We start from the raw sequence: 14,133 nt of genomic DNA, 5'->3' as shown, positions 1-14,133 counted from the left end.
ACAGGCATGTGTGCTGGAGGTTATGCCCAGATGGACTTTGTTCATGCTAGGCAGGCATTTGAATTGTTTCTAGCTTTTCCTTGCATAGAATATTGTAGTATTGCCCTGTGCTGTAGTGCGAGCCTGGAAGCAGCTCACCCCACAACCACCTTATTGCTGGACTCCTGGTGTCCCATCAGCTCCTAGCGCTTAGGTACTGCTCTGCAGAAAGTCCGTAAACTCTGACGTGTAATCTGTGCCTATTGCAGAACAACATGGAGTCTCCCAGTGCTGTCCCAATCATTTTCCAGAGGAGGCTGTGTTTTTGTCCTGTGGGGGTAGGAAGATTTCTAGTAACTACCCCATGCTTAGTAGGAGTGAAAGGGAGTGATTTTCTGCTAGTCCTTAGATGTCTGACTTTAAAATCATGTTTGTTTATTGAATTGCTTTGTTGGTCTATTTATTTGCAGACTCTCATTATTATGTAGTCTTGGCTGTCCTGGAACTTGCTATGTAGAGCAGATTGGCCTCAAATTCATAGGTCTCCCTGCCTCTCTGTTCCGAGTGCTGGGATTAAAGGCTAGTATCTCCATATCCAGCCACTTTTATTATTTTTTGGTTGGTTGGTTGGTTGGTTGGTTGGTTGGTTTTTGTTGTTGATTTGTTTTGTTTTGTCTTTTGTTTTTTCAAAGCAAGGTCTTGCTGTCTGGCTCTGGCTGGGTGGAACTCACTATGTAGACCAGGCTGGACTTGAACTTAACAGCATTCCTCTTGCCTGTGTTGCAAAAATTCTGGGATTACAGGCGTCCTTCATAATGGCTCATCAAGGTTGTTGTTTCATAAGAAACCTGGCTTTCCCAAGTCAAGTTGTCAGAACTCAACAGTATAACATTTTCTATTTCAATAGACAATGAGAGTAATCTCGGAGATGAAGATCTTCAGAAGCAAGATTGTAGAGGAAATCTTCGGATATTGATGCAGTGAGTTGTTCTTGGGTTTCTGAGCAACCTCCAGCTTGCCAAGAAGAAAGAGTAAACAAACACACCCATTCCACATCAGAAGAAATTAAGAAGCCTTCTAGTTACAACTGAAAATAATTCTCCACTGGAAGATGTCTCAAAATATGTGGACATTAGTATTACTACACTTTCTCAAGATGAGAAAACAAAGATATTGGGTACGTGTCCTGCATGGGAAGCAGTTTCCTGGAAGTTCTTTCCTCATTTCCCACCAGAGGATTCACACTGGTGAGAAGCTCTACGACTTAGCCACTGTGGGAAAGAATTCAATCATGAAACAAACCTTAATAAGCACAAGTGAATCCCTACAGGGGAGAAACCCTATTCCTGTTCTCAGTGTGGTAGAAACTTTGATCAGAATTTTCATCAGAGTCACCATGAAGGAATTCATGTAGGGGACAAAATATTTTAGTGTCCAGAATGGGGGAAAACCTTCCCCCAAAATGAAGAATTTGTAGTTTCATCTGCAGAGTCACGAGGCTGAGAGATCATACACATCACAACAACAACAAAAGTGCGAGAAGGGAGATTAGTCAGTTGTCACTCAGCTTCTCAGCCCCAGGAGCAGAGCTGGGATCAGGAAAGGACCCGCCTCTGTCTGAAAAGTTTCACAAAGAACTAAGAATCCAAATATTTTGAGATTGAAGAACAATTCTAAATAAATGGGCCAAAGAAAAAAATGTCAATTAAGGCATTGCAAAAAATGCAAATAAAATTTAGTGTACTAAAATTTGCAAGAGAAAGCAAGAGCGACAAGAGGAACGTTTGCCCTCAAGTGCACATCTGAGCAGAGAGGTCTGAAACGAAGGGCTTTGAATTTTCCATTTCTGTAGTGAAAGACCTGATACAAGTGAAAGAGAGAAGGTTTATTGACTCAGTGTCTGGGCTCTCAGTCCACAGTTGCTTGACCCTGTTGCTTTGGATCTTTGGAAGCTCCCTTTATCAAGAAGGGCATGTAGGGTGGAGGGGGTCTATTTACCTCATGGGATCCTTACAAGCAAAAGAGGACAAAGGAGGGGTCGGGAGTCTTTTGTCTCCTTAGCGATCTGCTGATGACCTGATTTCTTTGCACTAAGCCTTACCCCTTCCCAAAGGTCCCACCACTTCCCAATAGCAAACAGACCTGTAGCACATGAACCTGAAACACTTGTACCAGAAATCGTGGTTGACATTAAAAGAATAAAAATGGAGCTGGAGAGGTGGCCCAGTGGCTGGAAGAATGGCTGTTATTTCAGAGGACCCAGTTTGGCTCCCAGTACCCACACAGTAGTTAACGCCTGTAACTCCAGTTCCAGAGGGCCCAATGCCCTTGTCTGTTCTCCTCAGTAACTGCACAGAGATAATGCACAGATGTTCATACAGGCAAAACACCCACATTCATATGTAAAAATCTCAGATTTTAAAAACAATAAAGGAATCCTATGAACAAACCTCACAAATTGGAAAACCGGAGTGAACAAGGGCCATTCTTTTAAAGACGGTCTGGGTGTAACATGAAGGCCGACTTGTTGGGGTATCTGTTCCTGCCCAGTACCCCACAGCCGGCAAGTCCCAGAGAAAATCAACCACACAGAGATCTCTATAAGTTATAAAGCTGATTGGCCCATTAGGTCAGGCTTCTTATTAGTCCTTGTAACTTATATTAATCCATTATCATTATCTACGTTAGCCATATGGCTCAGTACCTTTCTCAGCATGGCAGCTCACATGTTGTCTCTTCGGTGATCTGGGCAGGAATGGCGGAGGGAGCTTCCTGCTTCCCAGAATACTCCCAGTCTCTTTGCTCCACCTCTATTTCCTGTCTGCTTTCCCGCCTATACTGCCTGCCTGGCCAATCAGCGTTTTATTAAAATGTGATTGACAGAATACAGACAATTCTCCCACATCAGTCTGGGTATCAACCTTACACAGGAAGAAATGTATGAATAGCTGGGATCACCTTGCTGGGTCTGGTCTTCTCTTCAGATATGCTCACCTCAAAGACTGTTGTGAGAAAGGAAGCTTAGCGCTGTCACCTAGGAGCTGGGCAGGCACAGTTTGGAGTTTTCCCAATGAACAGAATTTCATAGAACAGCTGTCGCAAGTTAGGTTTCTGTGATTGTGACATCACAAAAGACTATTCTGGAATGACTGCTGAGAACATGAAGAATATTGTCCTGTATCAGACTTGTTGACACACGCCTTTAATCCCAGCAGAGACAGGTGAATCTACATGAGTTTGAGACCAGTCTGGTCTACAAAGTGAGTTCAAGGACAGCCAGGACTACCCTGTTTCGACCACAAAATGGCCCACACCCAGTGCTCCAAGATGATTGGCATGAATGGAACTGCTTCATGACCAGAGCTCACACTTTATCTATTCCTTTCTTCTAGATGACATACACCAAGACAACCAATCAATCACAAGCATCCTAAATAACAGTATCTCATCCGAAGCAACAGTCCCCAGTTCTTTCCTGACATCACCCAAAGCAGCTCAGTTTGTTATTTCTTCCACCTGTTCTCCAGACAGGTGCAGTTCCTACCTGTTCTCCAGGCATGTATGTGAAGCTTCCACCTGTTCTCCAGACATGTGCAACTCCACCTGTTCTCCAGGCATGTGCAGATCCACCTGTTCTCCAGGCATGTGCAGATCCACCTGTTCTCCAGGCATGTGCAGATCCACCTGTTCTCCAGGCGTGTGCAGATCCACCTGTTCTCCAGGCATGTGCAGTTCTTCTCTGGCAATCAAGAGTAAAGAGTAGGTGTGTTTGCGGTGCCTCTTGTCTGGAGAGCACTCATGATTGGAATGAAGGGGTTTGATTGAAGCACTTTGACTGGGCAGGAGAGACAGCTCAGCAGTCACTTGCTGTTCTTCCAGAGGACCCAGATTTGGGTGCAGATCTCCATGTCAGGTGATCCACAAATACCTGCAACCCTCTTCTAGCTCCTTGGACAACCACACACACACGGCACACCCTCATTTTAAATCTTTAAAATAATATTTATGTTGTCAGGAGTAGGAATCAACCCTAGGCCTTGCACATGCTAGGTAAGCACTCTATAACTGAACTCCGTCCCAAGCAACATTCCACCTTTCACCTATTTAGTCTACAACAGGGATTTTATTCTCCCAAGAGATAGTAGATGCCTTTCTAACAAAAATGTTAAGTTTCACATAATAGAATAAAACTGTTTTCTTAGAAATTACTTCTTAATATGATTTTCTTAGCCTTACTGAGAAGACAAAAATTTCATGGTAAGCAGTTTCCGTAAAGCCCCTTTCATGTCCTTGTTCCTCAGGCTGTAGATGAAAGGGTTCAGCATGGGGGTCACCACCGTGTACATCATGGCAGCTGCCATGTCCCTCCCAGCTGAGTGAGAGGAGGAGGGGTTGAAATACAGGGATATGATGGTGCCATAGAAGAGGCAGACCACAGCCAGGTGGGAGCTGCAGGTGGAGAAGGCTTTCCATCTTCCCCTTGTGGATGAGACTCTCAGGATAGCACAAGCAATAAGGATGTAAGAGACGAGGATACAAACAAATGGGGCTATCATTAACAGCCCAGCGACAAAAAGAATCATCAGCTCATTGAGGTATGTGTCTGAGCAGGAGAGGTTCAAAAGGAGAGTCACTTCACAGAAAAAGTGGGGGATGATGTTGTCTGCACAGAATGAGAGCTGAGCCATGAGCAGGGTGTGCAACAGAGCATTTAGACTGGCTACCACCCATGACCCAACTACAAGGAGGGCACAGAGCTGATGGGTCATCTTTGTTGTGTAGTGTAAGGGGTGGCAGATGGCCACATACCGGTCATAGGCCATCACAGCCAGCAGGAAATTGTCCATGACAGCAAACACACAGAGGAAATAAATTTGAATGAGACACCCAGAGAAGGAAATGGCCTGATTCCTGAGTACGTGCATGGCCAACACCTTGGGGACAGTGGTGGAGGAGAAGCAGACATCCACGAAGGACAGGTTGCTGAGGAAGAAGTACATGGGGGTGTGCAGGCAGGAGTCTGTGCCGATGGCCAGGATGATGAGCAGGTTCCCCAGGACAGTGGCCAGGTACATGGTGAGGAAGAGCAGGAAGAGGAGCTGCTGCTGGGGCTGCCTGGAGAGTCCCAGGAGGAGGAACTCGGAGGCACTCGACTGGTTGCTGCCGCTCATGAGTCTGAGCCCAGCTAATTACAGAGAACAGACACGGGTGAGAATGCCGTCTTCAGGTTTGGGTGCTGCAACCAGGTTTATAGTAAGACTGCATTAAAGTTTCTGAATTAAGTTCCGCTGGTATTTTCTACACATTCAGTTTAAAAATTCCAGTTTTACGTGGTGCTGGCATCCAAGGTCCACCCTTTCAGTTTTATGGAATAATTAACATAAAAAAGCATTCACACACACACACACACACACACACACACACACACACACACACACACCATCCTTCCCTGCAATCTAGGGTACCTCTGGTAACATCTCAGTCTCTCCCACCCCTTAGCAGCTCAAAGAGAAACACAACCAGTTGTTGTACTGATCACAAGTTACAGCAGGTGCACATGTCACTCCTGCTGCCGCTCTCTCTGTGGAAGAGAGTGAGCAGCTCTCGCTGCGGAAGAAGCGCTGTCACTTCTCCTATTCTGAAAATACCTGGACGGGCCAGCTCTACTGCTTTCCACTTCGGAGTTGCTGGGCAATGGTGTCCTTTATTCGAAGGGTGGGAAGGTCTCGGGAACACACAAAGAGTGGATGATCACTGTCTTAGCTTTCTGTACCAGAAGGAGGTTTGGGAGAATTAGGCAGGTATTTCCCACGGCATCTAATCCCACTGGGTACAGACTCCCTGGGCATCTCATTAGAGATCTGCAGAAAGTTATTGTGCCACCTACCTCCTGGTCCCCGCTGACCCACAGTGATGGAGTGCATCATCGAAGTTAGAATTTGGGGGTGAGGAAATCGGGGTGGGGACAAGCCCCAGAGAAATTCCCTGAGAGCTTCATCAACTTAGTTAACTGCGCTAGTAGATTTGAAGGATTGGTCCGGATTCTTCCTTTCAGCACAGAAGCTGGAGGTTTGGCGTTACCGGAGTGAACATCCTCTTATCACATAGGGTCTGTGGTACACGTGCTGATAGGAAGCCCTGGGAGTACAGAAGGGAGCAACTGGCACCCAGGGTCGGGTTTGATCCCGTAAAACATCTGGTGTAAAATACAGTGAGGGCAAACCAGATGAAAAAATATGTAGTCTGCCGTGACTGAAGGCTTACTGTGGGCGGTGAGTCATCCATTTCTGAAAATCTACAGGCTCTTCCACAGCCCCATTTGTCTTCCCACCCCTTCTCCAGACAGGATTCATGGTAGGACTTAGAAACCTAGCACGGGGACAGAGAACTGGGAGGCCACCCTCAATGTGGCTTGTCCCATCCATGTACATCTAGAAGTTCACAGTGCTTTCCTGCTTCATTCCCAGGTGAACACGTAAATGTCTAGAGGTGACAGCAAAAACAAGGCAAACAGAGAGAGTGGAAAGAAGCTGGGGGGAGTCCTGGGGCTGCTGATTTAGGATTCAGGGTAATGCCCAGGTCGAGGAGGCCTTCATTCCCATCCATTGTTCACCAATAAGAGCCACATCTTTCTTAGCTCATCCTGGAAAGGAGTTTAGAAAAGGGATATCATGTGCTGACTTACACTTCTTATCCAGACACACTGGAGTCCAGTCTAAAGCAAGAAGATGGCTGCCATGTTCCAGGTTTCCCTGACCTATTATACCAAGACTCAGTCTCATAAAAACAGAAACATAACAAAGAAAAAGAAACATTAGACACTAGAGAGATGACTCAGTAGTTTAGAGGACTTTTTACTCTTGCAGGGGGTTCAGGTTCCATTCCCAACACCCACATGGTGTTTCTCAACCATCCATAACTCCAGTTTCAGGTAATCTGAGATCTGACACCCTCTACTAGTCTCCTTGGGGATGCATGTGGTGCACATGCATGAATATGCAGAAAAACATTCACATATAAAATAAATATTTTAAAAATAAAGAAAAATGATAACGGCTATGTAGTCTGGGCTACACAGGCATGTTACACACACACTGATATAATAAAAATAAAATAGAAGAATAAAATTCAGGGGATAGATGAAATGTTATTGGCTGTTAGTTAATTCTAACATCTATGAGCTTTGAACATCTGTGCTGTATGCTCTTACATATGTTTGAAATTATCTAAAGTTTATAGTCAAAGCCCAGTACTTTTGCTTGCCTTGGTGGCACATGCCTTTAATCCCAGCCCTTGAAAAACAGCAGCAAGTGGATTTCTGTGTGTTTGAAACCAGTCTGGACTGCACAGTGAGAACCTGTTTCAAAAAACAAAAAATCTTTACTTTTGCCAGCTTAGAAGTTGGCTCAGTAGGTAAAGTACTTACCACGGTACAGATTCCCAGCATCCACATATACACTAAAAGTGTGTGGCAGCCAGCCTGTGATCTTATCGCAAGAGGCAGCAATGAGATCCCTGGGCATCTTTAACAAAAATACTTCAAAGTAACCATGATAAAAACGTTGACCAAAAAGGAGAGCTGACTGAATAAGCAAATAAAAGTATGAAGACAATGTCAACTCAAATAGGGAATAAAAAGACAAAAATATGGGGAAATGTCAAATGGAAATTATGGAATTGGGAAGTAAATAATTGAAATAATCAGTCCACTAAATGAGCTTAACAAATTTGAACCAGATAAAGAAATAATTGGCAAACTTGTAAATACTCATATACAGAGTATGGAAGTTGAAGAGCAGAAGAGAAGGAATGAGGAGAAAGAGAACATGGGGTCAAAGGTGGACAGTATTCATACACCAGATATACACAGTAAGGACTTGGGAAAAGAAGCCAGGCATAATGGTGCACACCTTCAATTCCAGCACTCGGGGGCAGAGGCAGGTGAGTCTTGAGTTCAAGGCCAGCTTGGTCTACAGAGTGAGTTCCAAGACAGCTAGGGATACACTGAGAAACCCTATCTCAGAAAGAAAGAGAAAGAAAGCAAGCAAGAAGGAAGGAAGGAAGGAAGGAAGGAAGGAAGGAAAGAAGGAAAGAAGGAAAGAAGGAAAGAAGGAAAGAAGGAAAGAAGGAAAGAAGGAAAGAAGGAAAGAAGGAAAGAAAGAGGTCCCTGTTTTTGTGCTGAGGAGTTCCATCCAGACTGAACCTTCATCTGGCGATGGATGGAGATAGAGACAGAGATGTGGGTACATTGGAGCACTGGACTGAGCTCCCAAGGTCCAAATGAAGAGCAGAAGGAGGAAGAACATGACTAAGGAAGTCAGGACACTGAGGGGTGCATCCACCCACAGAGACGGTGGGACTGATCTAATGGGAGCTCACCAAGGCCTGCTGGACTGGGACTGAAGGAGCATGTGATCAAACCGGACTCTGAATGTGGCTGACAATGAGGGCTGACTGAGAAGCCAAGGACAATGGTGCTGGGTTTTGATTCTACTGCATGGACTGACTTTGTGGGTGCCTAGTCTGTTTGGATGCTCACCTTCCTAGACCTGGATGGAGGGAGAAGGACCTTGGACTTCACACAGGGCAGGGAACCCTGACTGCTCTTAGGACTAGAGAGGAAGGAGGAGAGGGAGTGGGGGAGGGGAAAGGAAATGGGAGGAGGGGAGGAGGTGGAAATTTTTAATAAATAAATAAATAAATAAAGGTTTACAATAACTAATTAGGAATAGAGTCCAGATCTGACTAACAAACTCACTTCAAGTGAACTGTGGTAGGGAGAAATATCGACACAATATATAATCTATTCCAAGCAAACAATTTAAGTAAACCTCAAAATTAAAATTTAATTTTATAAGTAATTACATTAAAAGAAAGAAAGAAAGAAAGAGGAAGGGATGGAGGAAGGGAGGGAGAAAGGAAGGAAAAGAGGACGGGAGGGAGGAAGGGAGGAAAAGAAAAGAGAAAAAGGAAAGGAAAGGAAAAAGTACTTGAAGAAATAATGGCCAAAAACTTCTCAAACTTGTTTTTAAAATGATCTGTATATACACAAGTCTCAACTGATTGCAACCAACATGATCACAGAGCCAGGTGTTGTATAAAAGTGCTGAAAGTAAAAGATGAGGAGAAAATTTTTCATGTTTCAAGTTAATTTTCATTTGTTTTTGACAGGGTGCTCAAGAGTTCAACTCTTAAGAATCCCTGTCAGGGTTCAAATAAAGACACCACAGTAAGCGAAGGGACCTAAAATCTGAGAGTTAAAAATTTGCTCACAACATGATCTTTCCATCCTTGTTTATTCTTATTCCTTATTTCACTGTTACAAATGTTCCCAGTAACATATACCCTTATAACCTGCAATTCCCCAGCCCTAGCAGGTTCCAGGGCTGGGATTCTTTTGCCCCATAAAAATCAGATAAGAGTTTTCATACATGCGCATGCAGTGCACACTCACTCACTCACACACACAGATCTGTGGCTGTCAGCTCAAAGGTGGGAGTGGCTAGTGCATATCTGATGAACTCCTTAATGGAAAAAGGTAGTTAAGAAAAGAATTAAATTAGGGGATTCTAGAGGGGAAGGCTAATGTTCTACACTACATTTTTAGGTTTATTTTTAGTAAAATTATGAATAGGGCATGGATTGTTTTTTAAATCCATGAAATACTTTTTTTCTCCCAGCATGCATAGATGATATCAGGTAACCAGGCAACCTATGTTAACATTTGGGGGGGGGGAGGAACCAATGGCTCCTGATCTGATTAGTACATTCACCAGACACTGTAATTTCTATGGGCCTAAGTCTGAAGTTTGCACTTATTGCTCTAAGCGGTAGAAACAAAGAGGAGACTTGGGCCTCTAAATGATCAATTTTGGGATTTGCTGTTATCAACCAATCTGATCGTGGGTATTATGAGTCTGTAGTGCCAGCAGGAAGGAAGTCTTTCTCTGGGTTGTGATTAATTATCTCCTCTGCTGTCCTAGAGAGTGAAGCACAGGCAGTAAATTTCCTGAACTAAAATCATCATTGAACTCAGGTGAAGGTGAGCATAGGGAGCTAGGAATCTTTAAAATGAGGTAAATCCAGGCCATCCTGTTCTTCTATCTGAGCAGCGATGAATCAGCAGCTTTGGGCAAGTGGTAATTCTGTGTCCTTGGATACCTGAGAATATCTTAAATGGAATGATCTTTGCTGGACCCTAAGCACTGACCAAATGCCTGTTGATTGCAGGAAGGCCGATCTCTGCTTTTACCTAGGAGAGAGGACCGAAGGCCTGGCAGTGGGAAACTGTTTTCACACGTAGCTAGTAAACCCCGAAAGCATAGGAAACAGTTCTGAATTGTGGAAATTAATTCACAAATATGCAACAGAAGGGGAGTCAGCTACAGCAAAAATTTACAGCAAAAACCAACCATTTTATTCACAAAGCAATAATCACAAAATTCCTGAAATTTTGGTTTGACCCTTACCAAAGATCCTGATAAATTGCTTGTGAAAAGATGGCTTAGAAATCACTGTATAGCGTTGTGGCTTGTTTAATGAGACAGGATTTCACAGTGCAGCCTTGGATGACCTGGAACCCATAATATAGCCCACGCTGGCCATGAACTTGTGATCCTCCTGCCTCAGCCTCCTGGTGTTGGCAGTATAGCCCTGTGATAACATGTCAGACTTATTAGCCATTTTCAAAATAATTTCAAAGCATTCTGTAAGTTTTTTATGTTTTAAAGGACAAAGAGAATTCCTAGGGAGTGGAAATACATAAAATCGGTAAAAATAAAATTATGGAGACATGAAGTAATTTAGAAAACCTCTCACAAAATAGCAGTTGAAAGTTTAGATGTAGACAAGTATTTGAGTTAAAATATCCGAGCCCATTCACATAAATATGACAGAATGGGAGAAATTATACACCTGACTGTCATGTCTGGATATTGGGAATGTAGAAAAAAAATCCCTTTTAATCAGCTACACAAAGTTTACGAGATGAAAAACATTAGCTCAAACGAGTAGAATTATTTTTCTGAAGCTCCAAATAAATCCTTCCCTACTTGCCTCATCAATTTTGTGTTCTTCACATTGGATATATTGATATCAAGGCCACACAGAGACAGACACACACACCAGATCAAAAACAGCTGCTACTCCATCCAACACCCTTTTCTGACCTCTGTGAGCCCCAGGCATGCGCATGGTACACAGAAGTACATGCAGGCAAAGCACCCACACAGATATGAATTAATAAATGAAAAGTAAACACACTGTAAATACACATGAACGTACATACGTGGGACTTAGCCAAAGGACAATCATTGTCAGCTGGCCTTTGGCGTGTTAAGTGAATATCAGAAAGTAAAATTAGCACACTGCCCTTGCAATCTTCCATCAGTTGTCTGAAGTCCTGCCACTGCCAGACCGATGACGGAGCTCACTTTTGTTCTTATTACACAGGGTCTCACATTGTAGGTGAGGCTGGCCTAGAACTCATTCCGCCTCCAGATAATCTGAAACTCACTATCCTCCTGCCTCAGTCTCGTAGTGCTTTGATTTTATGTATAATCAAACAAACATGACTTATTTCTCAACTTTTTATGCTTTGGTCTCATTTTCAAAATAAATTTCACAGCATAATATGAATTTTGGCATTTAACTGAGAAAAATAACTATTAGTAAATGCAATTCTGAAAGATCTGTGAAAATGAAAAAGTAGACACTTTTTATAAAAGTTTTGCAATACAATGAAATTTGAAAGCTAGTATATAAATTTTTAACTAAGTGAAAGTTCCAGGACAGCCAGGCCTACATACAGAGACTCTGTGAAAATACCAGCAAACGCTGATAAACGGAGCAGAGGAAGGAGAAGAGGGCAGAGCTGACCGACAAGTCTGGACACTGGAACTGTAGAGGGCGCCGTTCGTTTTTTTTTTTTTTGAGTTGACCCAATCCCTGCCTAATGTTATGTGCTACATAAGCCCGGATGACAGAAATCACACATGAAGCCCAACAAGCTGCAGAATTAGGGTTTCATGGCGCTCCAAACGAATCCTTCCCTCTCAGTGCACCTGGTCAGTTCTTCCCCTGAGCTGAGCTCAGGCGAGGTCTCTGCTGTGTGAGACAATGGAGAACTGTGCTGCCTCAGAGGTGGCCTGGACACTCCCATTGGTCTAGGCACTCTGCTAAGGGACACGGAGAATTACATCGACAACAGTGGCAAACAATGTCTCTGCTACAGTGATAGCACAAGACACAAGACCGTGTTGTGACCACATCTGAACAGAAGAGCGAGGATCACCCACTCCCAACAAAAACAACATCATCCACTGCCCTGAAAATGGCTGACACATGTGGCTGCTGCTGCTTGTCTAATCAGAGTCCAGGGTTCTAGGTGATTCAGGAAGCACATCCCATCCCAAACAGGAATCCGTTCCCAATTCCGACCACACCCTACACAGGCTCAGGCTTACCTTTAGTCCCTTTCCAGTATTGTCCCACGGAGACCCCTCCCCACTCCCCAAAGCTGTGCTCACTGACAGAGGAGAAGCACGGGTGTGTGCATGGGGGTTTCCTAGGCACTGACATGACAAAGGAGTAAAGGCCTTTGTTCAGGTGGTTTCATTCTTTTACCTAAAGAAATTGTATTCTTGGTTTTGCTCTCCAAAAATAGTTTATTTTCTCTAAAACATTTTTATGTGTATGGGTGGTTTGCCTGAATGCATTTCTGTGCACCAATAGCAGGCCTGGCGCCACATAGAGGCCAGAAGAGGGTGCCCAATCCCAGAGAACTGTAGTTGGAAACAGTTGTGAGCTGGAAATCAAATCCAGGTTCTCTGCAAAAGCAGCAAGTGCTCTTAAATGTGGGTCATCGCTAAAGCTCCCAATACATCCTTTTCTTACAAAAAAAGACAAGTGACGTTTCAGATTAGTGATAGAATCACAAAGGATTTCTGGACATTAGTTCCCTCTACGATATTCGTCACTTTCAACATTATTGAGTAGATAAATATCTCAAGGTAAGCAGTTTCCGTAAAGCCCCTTTCATGTCCTTGTTCCTCAGGCTGTAAATGAAAGGGTTCAGCATGGGGGTCACCACCGTGTACATCATGGCAGCTGCCATGTCCCTCCCAGCTGAGTGAGAGGAGGAGGGGTTGAAATACAGGGATATGATGGTGCCATAGAAGAGGCAGACCACAGCCAGGTGGGAGCTACAGGTGGAGAAGGCTTTCCATCTTCCCCTTGTGGATGAGACTCTCAGGATAGCACAAGCAATAAGGATGTAAGAGACGAGGATACAAACAAATGGGGCTATCATTATCAGCCCGGCGACAAAAAGGAGCATCAGCTCATTGAGGTGTGTGTCAGAGCAGGATAGTTTCAGGAGGGGAGTCACTTCACAGAAGAAGTGGGGGATGGTGTTGTCTGCACAGAATGAGAGCCTAGCCACGAGCAAGGTGTGAAACAAAGCATTCAGGCTGGCTACCACCCATGACCCAACCACAAGGAGGGCACAGAGCTGATGGGTCATCTTTGCTGTGTAGTGTAAGGGGTGGCATATGGCCACATACCGGTCATAGGCCATCACAGCCAGCAGGAAATTGTCCATGACAGCAAACACACAAAGAAAATATAGTTGTGTGAGACACCCAGAGAAGGAAATGGCCTGATTCCTGAGTACATGCATGGCCAACACCTTGGGGACAGTGGTGGAGGAGAAGCAGACATCCACGAAGGACAGGTTGCTGAGGAAGAAGTACATGGGGGTGTGCAGGCGGGAGTCTGTGCCGATGGCCAGGATGATGAGCAGGTTCCCCAGGACAGTGGCCAGGTACATGGTGAGGAAGAGCAGGAAGAGGAGCCGCTGCTGCTGGGGATCCCTGGAGAGTCCCAGGAGGAGGAACTCAGAGACACTCGACTGGTTGCTGCCTCTCATGGTCTGAGTTCGGCTACAGAGAAAAGAGGCAGAAATGGGGGTGCTGAAGGGTTTGGTTGCAATAAATCTTACTACAGATTTTGTCATGTTTAAAAAAAAACCACAAACATAAAAACCCTGCATTAGAACTGGAGAGCTCTTTCAACTATTAAAATGCCTGACTGGTCTTCCAGAGGAGCCAGAATCAGTTCTCAGCACCCATAGGGTGGCCAGCAATTGTGCATAGT

The 14,133-nt window shown here is 44.3% G+C and overlaps 2 protein-coding genes across 2 annotated transcripts; both read right to left on the bottom strand.

The window, feature by feature from the left end:
* Nucleotides 1–4,211: 4,211 nt before the first annotated feature.
* Nucleotides 4,212–5,150, bottom strand: LOC146892835 (olfactory receptor 1f45-like). Its single transcript, XM_085694273.2, has one exon. The coding sequence runs from the start codon at nucleotides 5,148–5,150 to the stop codon at nucleotides 4,212–4,214; it is 939 nt and encodes a 312-aa protein (XP_085550399.2).
* A 7,814-nt stretch (nucleotides 5,151–12,964) lies between these two features.
* On the bottom strand, nucleotides 12,965–13,906 carry LOC146892836 (olfactory receptor 1f45-like). The gene has a single exon (XM_085694668.1). It carries the CDS (start codon nucleotides 13,904–13,906, stop codon nucleotides 12,965–12,967), a length of 942 nt encoding a protein of 313 aa, XP_085550794.1.
* Between the last annotated feature and the right edge of the window lie 227 nt (nucleotides 13,907–14,133).

This window comes from Myodes glareolus, chromosome 9, assembly GCF_982192425.1.
Source record: "Myodes glareolus chromosome 9, mMyoGla1.1, whole genome shotgun sequence".
Classification (NCBI taxonomy): Eukaryota; Metazoa; Chordata; class Mammalia; order Rodentia; family Cricetidae; genus Myodes; species Myodes glareolus.
This window is presented reverse-complemented; position numbering and strand designations above follow the sequence as displayed.

Bases quoted from the DNA above. Each gene is read 5' to 3' on its own strand.
- LOC146892836 (XM_085694668.1), bottom strand. From the start codon at position 13,906: ATGAGAGGCAGCAACCAGTCGAGTGTCTCTGAGTTCCTCCTCCTGGGA.
- LOC146892835 (XM_085694273.2), bottom strand. From the start codon at position 5,150: ATGAGCGGCAGCAACCAGTCGAGTGCCTCCGAGTTCCTCCTCCTGGGA.